The sequence below is a fragment of the Neltuma alba genome, unplaced genomic scaffold (genome assembly GCF_004799145.2).
Source record: "Neltuma alba isolate B1F8T4 unplaced genomic scaffold, ASM479914v2 tig00011917_pilon, whole genome shotgun sequence".
Taxonomy (NCBI): domain Eukaryota; kingdom Viridiplantae; phylum Streptophyta; class Magnoliopsida; order Fabales; family Fabaceae; genus Neltuma; species Neltuma alba.
The window spans coordinates 55,889-62,803 of NW_021636510.1; the positions used below are offsets into that span (position 1 = coordinate 55,889).

The following is a 6,915-nucleotide window of genomic DNA, read 5'->3' on the forward strand; positions in this document are numbered from 1 at the left end:
GCGCAGATCCAGTATCATCGGCCACCAATTGTGACATCATCCCACATCTCTCCTGAATCACAAGGCCTATTTATTTTTTTAATGCAAAATTTAATTAATCACTAATCATGTTATTTACGAATTATAAATAATGCCACTCATAAAATGCACAGAAGATAATCAAATTTCATGAAGTTTGGAATTGTGGATTCTATTACTACTTAATTACTGATTACATGGCATGCTTAAAAGGGAGAGGATCGCCAATTCACCATCAACTCTACTGAAGTGAAAATAAAATTACTAGAATTAATATTATTAGCCTATCCTTAAATAAACTTGATTTAATATATTAGTGTTCTCCCTGCGCTCGGTTGAAAAATAAAATTAAAATGCGTGTTTAAGGAAGCCAATCAATTAGCTAATTGGCTTGCTAAAAAAGCTCTCAGATATTTTGTTCCTCTTAAGAGTATTGTATGCTTCTATTGTAGTCCTTTATTTTTATTTTTTTTCCCGAAAACAAAGGCACAAAAAGAAGAAACATAGAAGGGAGGGGATTATAATTATCACAGCAAAGACAATGGGAATTAACCAGTTTAATTAATGCCACTGAATCGTTGTAATACAATAGAGACTTTAAGTTGCGGGGATATAGAGGTAAAAAGTACCCTTATCATTTGTTTTTTTGTAATAAAATTATTATTATTATTATTATTATTATTATTATTATTATTATTATTGTTATTATTATTACTCCCTCCTATCCTTAATATAGAAGTTAGATAATTAATTTATAGAAGTTTAAAAAATTAATTAAGTTAGTTAGATATAAAAAACCATGTATTGGTTTTCTTAACATACTCTTTTTAATCATTTACTACATTAGAATTACCCATTAATAAAAACCTCCTTACTATTTGAAATCATTAACAATATTTTTAACAAAATTATAAATTTGGGAAACAAAGAGAATTGATATTTTATATTTAAAAGCATAATAAACTCCTTACCAACTCTTATATTTACAATCAAAGGTTTTTTTTTTGGGTAAAAAAAATTGTATCTTGATGATGATAAAACACTATGCTTATATGAATAAAAGCGCATTTTCTTGCATTACTCTATAGTCTAATATCTTACTTAGCCAATAATCTTATAGTCTAGTGACCATATAAGCTCCCTTCTAAATGAGAGATCTTATGTTCAATCTTACTCATAAACTCGAGTTGTTGGTGTGACTCTTTAGTTCAGAAAAAAGAAAAAAAAATGTAGGTCTTAACAAAGTAGTGTGACTTCAACAAGGGAATTTATCTATCTTGCTGGGAAACATCTCACGCCTGAACTTCTTTTTGTGTATATTTGAAGTGACATTACCTTCCCATGTAACATTAAAAGCTACGTACTCCATCCGGTTCAAAATATAAGCTAAATTTTGTTAGAGGAATTTGATTTTTTTTTATAACATAACATTCACTTTTATTTAAACATTTAATTTTTTTTTAATTTTACACCCCATATATTTTTTTTCCTTTTTGATTCATTTATTACATCTTTTACTTATTCTTTTTATTAATAAAGACATTTTTGAAGGAGAAAAATATGTCTTACATATTTATTAATTTTAACTAATTTGATGATAAATATAAATAGATAAAGTTTATCTTAGATCTTAAACCGGAGAGGTATAGATGTATTTCGCTTGCATTTGTTATGTACTGCAAGGCAGCATTACTTCATTGTGAATTTATTTTGAGCATCATTGCAACACTAATTGCCACATAGTGGCGCTTGTGATCGCACAGTGAATCATTGTACAATTGGCTGACACTATCTCATAGAATTGAAACAGGTGACCATCCCAAGAATTTGACTGACTTAAATAACTACTTTCGGAGCTGTATATGTACATTTGGGCAGGCAAATCTGGACACAAAAATCAACATGATCTCATTTAACCATATCTCTTATCTGTTTGTTATAATTAATTACATGTCAACGTCCAACCACGTGGGGCTGCCATTTCTTCCAACAAAGCAGCCCCACAAATTTTAAAAAAACAAAAGCATAAAAATCCCTAAAGGCTAAAACATGCATGCGTATGACAAATGACAATGCGGATCCTTCCGTACAAACATATCAACATACTTTGAAAATGTTACCCTTGATTTCATTTCTCAGGGGCACAGCATCCCAATTTTTTAATATTACAATTTTATCCATAATTTTTTTTATACATCCAAAAGTCATGAGTAAAATTGCGCCAAAATAAGATCATAAATAAAATTAAACCGAAAATATATATATAAAATTACACTACTAAAAAAATCAGTATACTAAATACACCTGATAAATAAAATCATGAATAAAATTTTAATTTTATGCACATTAAATTAAATCTCTTTGGCCCAACGCTTTCAGACAATGTTCTGTCAAATATGAGATTCATAATCTTACTATTTAAGGACCATCCAATCATATGCATGCACGTAAGCCCTCACATTTAAACTACATGATGTGCCTGCCATCTCAATCTCTGATAACTTCCATTGTTTTAGGGCTCAAGTTCCTGTGGATACACCCGGATTCCAAGTAGTGATAACTATGTTAGTTATATTATATCCTATTGTTTGGTCATAGGAAAATAAGTCACATTCTATAAAATTTTCTTGGCACTTCATTTAAGATGATATAGAAAATATGTGAACCATTGATTCTTTTTTCTTTTCCAACTATGCCTTTCGTACAATTACGATTGAGAGGCATTACTGAGATATTAGGAGAGACAATCATTAGAGGGATAGGAATTAATGAAATGAACGAATTTTAACAAGAGAGTAATTTTTAAAAACTCACAAAATTCATTAAAAAAAATCCAAGACCACAGATACTTCTAACAAGTTTTCTTAATTTGTGGTTATAAATTGGTCTAGAGGGAGTGTAATGAAACAAATATGGAAGACGGCACACAACTAAATCACCCATGTCAAAAATATTAACTAAACCCTCAACGTCGTTAGATATGGTGGGATTTGACAAAATGCCGGAATTGAAGTATCAGCTTAGCTTGGTTTTAAATTTGCATATACAAGAATTATACTTAAAACATGAACAAAGGCATCTAAGGATATGTTTGAAATTACTTTGAAATGGAGTTAACACTTGGCCAAAATCCACTTTCTGGCTCCCGTGATTCCAATCAAGCAGCAACATTTCTTTACCTTTTAAACTGGCCATTCTTAAAGGCTTTTCAAGCAGTTCACACATGAAGGATGAATTGTATAGAAGCAAGATAGTAAAAGAAAGCATGATTACACCCTCAATGGCCTTGATAGTATTCTTTTATTCAGACATTCAGAGTGACCCAAGACGGACTAGTAATTAAGTCATCAACTACAAGCAGTCAAAGAATGCACCACTCAGTCTCCTTACTAAAATTATACTCCATTAATTTCATTTACCTAAAACTTACCTGCTTCACAACTTTAATTACTAGGAAGAATGGGTTACGTTAGAGAGCAATTCTACTGTGTTAGTTTCGTAAGCTATTGACTTAGTTTATCTCATGTATTATAAATATATATAGGAGGTAGGTATAGTCATTCTATTTTCAGTAACATATATAAGAGTAAATTTATAAAGCTTCTACAGCAATTTCACCATATGACAATCCTAGGAATAAATAGTTCTAGGTTTAATGGAAGAGTAACTTAAGAGTACTTGCGTCTACTTCAATTTCACTTTCAAGTAAGATAGATGCTCCCCTTTGGAGTCCTCATTCAACAACCATATCTGATTTACAAATTACAAAACACAATCTCACATTTGTATGAGAACTCTTGACAAGATAAACCTGGATGTCTAACCTGATTTAAGCCATTTCAACAACAAACAAGAAAATTATAATGGGAGAATCTAAGTTTTTTCTGTTGTTTAATACAATTAACTAATGATATGTTATCTTTCAGCTATTTTCACAAGTGGTCATGTATTGAAACAAAGATTTATCTTTGACAACAATGCAATCATAAATAATTGGAATCTTCGGATGTAATAATGAAAGGAAGATGGGCCAATTTGCATAAACAAGAAGCACTTGCAATGAATCTGTCTGCAGCACAATTATAAATCATAGCCAAATAATCCTCTTTGAAATAAGGATTAGAAATACCATATTGCAAGGTATAATTATTAAACCAATAATTTTGTAAAATCAAATCTAAAATATTTAAGTTGATTACTAAGTAATGATGGAATTCTTAGTCTCAGGCTTTCGGCCAAAACCAGAATGTTATGAGAATCTATAAACGTGGTTTTCACCATATTGATAGACAACCCACAACACAGGGAACCTGTTCAACTGAACCACCATATGGCATTGGCTCTGAACCAGGATATTCAGTCTCAACAACACAACACAAACAGTGAATTATAAACAATGCTAGTTAAAAGTCTACAAGTGTCTAGAAAGATTTGGATCAACAGCTGAATAATGCTACTTTACACTGAAAAGAAAAATAATAAATAAACCTAAAGCTTGTATAGGTTCCCAGTTATTTCTCTTACCTAGATGCCCAATATTTCAGTAGACCACAAGTACTAAAATACAAATGTATTGAAGCAGGTACATTATGAAAAGACAAACATTGGACAAGAAATACAAATCATCAGGTTCAAATAAATTACTAATGCCGGAACAAGAGGTGAAATAAAACCAACAATTTAAGATGCAGCAACTGCAAATCATTAAAACTATTCTAGAACTTATTCCTGCATATGACTTAGATAATTATGCTACATTCACGGAAAGAAAGATGATGGTGATGACTTCCATCTTCCCAAGGGGCCAAGACGATCTCTATACCCCTGCCAAACGAATAAATGCAACCGAATAAGAGTATCCTTCAATTAATTGCTCTTTCTATTGCAAATTAGTTGCTATGTTTAAGAAACTGATTTTCATTGTTCTATAAGGAAGCCACTCTATCCACCGTAAAATGATCCATATAGGAAAAGTTAATAAATCTATTAACAGAAAACTAAGCAGTGGCTTGAAAGTGTAGGTTGTGGTAGCGTCAACGGACCTCTCCTCGACCCTTTATCATCCAGCAGCCTCTGAACCCTCTTGTTCTGACAGTACTGCCTATCGAAGTGTTTCACCTATCAAAAAGATTAACATTCAAAATTAGCAAAAGATCATACTCTCAAGACATGAAATATCAAACAAATTAGAGACCCATCCTACTACCCAAGAAGTACGGCATTGTTTGACAAACTCAGCTCTGGATTCTTTACATTCCACAGGGTATAACAAACCAACCGAAGCAATTTCTGTGGGCTTCTTGTCGGATTCTTTTTCCAGACACGCGTAGAAAGCATCGCGAGCCTTGAAGAATTCATCAAATCACGAATGAGTCACCACAGTTCCATTGAAAAACACATGAAGATATACAATAAGGATGTATATTATAAGTATAAATTTGTGAGAATTTGGAAGAGACCTTGTAACAAGCTTCCCTAGCTTTTGTGAGGACGTCGGTGTGGATGTTGTCAGGGTTTCCTGCTGCGTAAGCTTCTACGGCCATGGCGGAACGAGAATTGACTCCGGCAAAAGGTAATGACGGCGGGGGAACATATATGAGAATAGCTTATTGGGCTAAACACATAGGCTCATCTATTTCGGCCCAATAACCGGTAGTATTGGGCTCTTCTATTGGACCACGATTCACTTTCAGTCCTGTGGTTGATTTATAATAGGCTCCAGAAATGTCTTGTGGCTTGTGAACATATATACGGGGTCTGCTTGCTGGGCTAACCACTTGAGCCCATATAGCTTCAACCCAAAAGCACGTAGTCCCGGACTCTTCCATTGGGCCAGAATTTCTTCTTTGCAGCATATTATCCACAAACTCTAGAAACCTCCTCTCCTTCGCTCCCTCACCAAGTGTCGGGAGATATTAGAGCTCGTAAAGTGAGCTAGCGGTGTGGATACAAGCCAGCTCATATAGGTGCGGGCTAAAGTAGCCCGCACCTTAGTGGGCTGGCAGAGCTTGCTAGCCCGTCTAAATATTTTTTTTAAAGAAAAAGCTATTATTATTAGTATGAGTTAGGTTTAGTTTAAAATGTTAAAATTAGACTTGGAGTCTTAAACTTGAGTAATAGGTTGTAATAAATAATATGATGATTAATTTATAGTTTAAGAAGATATTTTAAAAAAACTAACACATATTTTTTATAAATAATTAATTTAACTAGTTTTCTTATCTAAACTAATTAAATAGATCTTTTATGTGTATGTATATATAAGCATCACGTGTTTATTAATAGATGAAAAAAAATGGACGATGCTCTTTATATAACTACACACATATATAAAGTACTTAATTACATATGTAATGATATGAATGGGACAATATCCATGTGGAATTTGAGGACCAAAATCCTCCAACCATATTATATAATATATTGGGAATTTCATGAAAAAGTTTTTTTTTTTTTAAAAAAAGCGGAGTTGGGGTTGGTGGAGTGGGTAAAAACGATGTAGGTTGGAGTAGCCCACACCTTGGCAGGTTGGCAAAATGCCACCTGAGCCCGCCGTCTGCAAGCTCAACCCGTATTACTGGTCTGAGAGATATGTCCATATTTAGTGCCTAACAATGCCTCAAATATGATTGCTTTCAATAAAAAGATACGTATGCTTTAGCAGGGGGAATCGAATCCCATTAGGAAAGTTGTCCACATTTTGTATCCGATAGTGTCTCGAACAGGATTGTCTACCTATATGTAGCCCAAAAAAAAAAGTATTAGTTCAAGTGGTAGGGACTTGGACACCTTAAGCATCTAGTTTTAGGTTTGATTCTTGAAACGGTGTATATAGAATAAAATACTATTGGGAAGGGTCATCGTTATGACACCTAATAGTACTTGGGAGATTAGTCT

The 6,915-nt window shown here is 33.0% G+C and overlaps 1 protein-coding gene across 1 annotated transcript; it reads right to left on the reverse strand.

Annotated features, from left to right (window-relative positions):
- Positions 1 to 4,589: 4,589 nt before the first annotated feature.
- Positions 4,590 to 5,569, reverse strand: LOC114719506 (cytochrome c oxidase subunit 6B-like protein new16). The gene is made up of 4 exons (XM_028905016.1): positions 5,478 to 5,569; positions 5,225 to 5,362; positions 5,061 to 5,136; positions 4,590 to 4,842 (listed from the first exon to the last, which is right to left on the reverse strand). The coding sequence occupies exons 1-4, from the start codon at positions 5,559 to 5,561 to the stop codon at positions 4,835 to 4,837; spliced, it is 306 nt and encodes a 101-aa protein (XP_028760849.1). The 5' UTR covers positions 5,562 to 5,569; the 3' UTR covers positions 4,590 to 4,834.
- Positions 5,570 to 6,915: the final 1,346 nt, after the last annotated feature.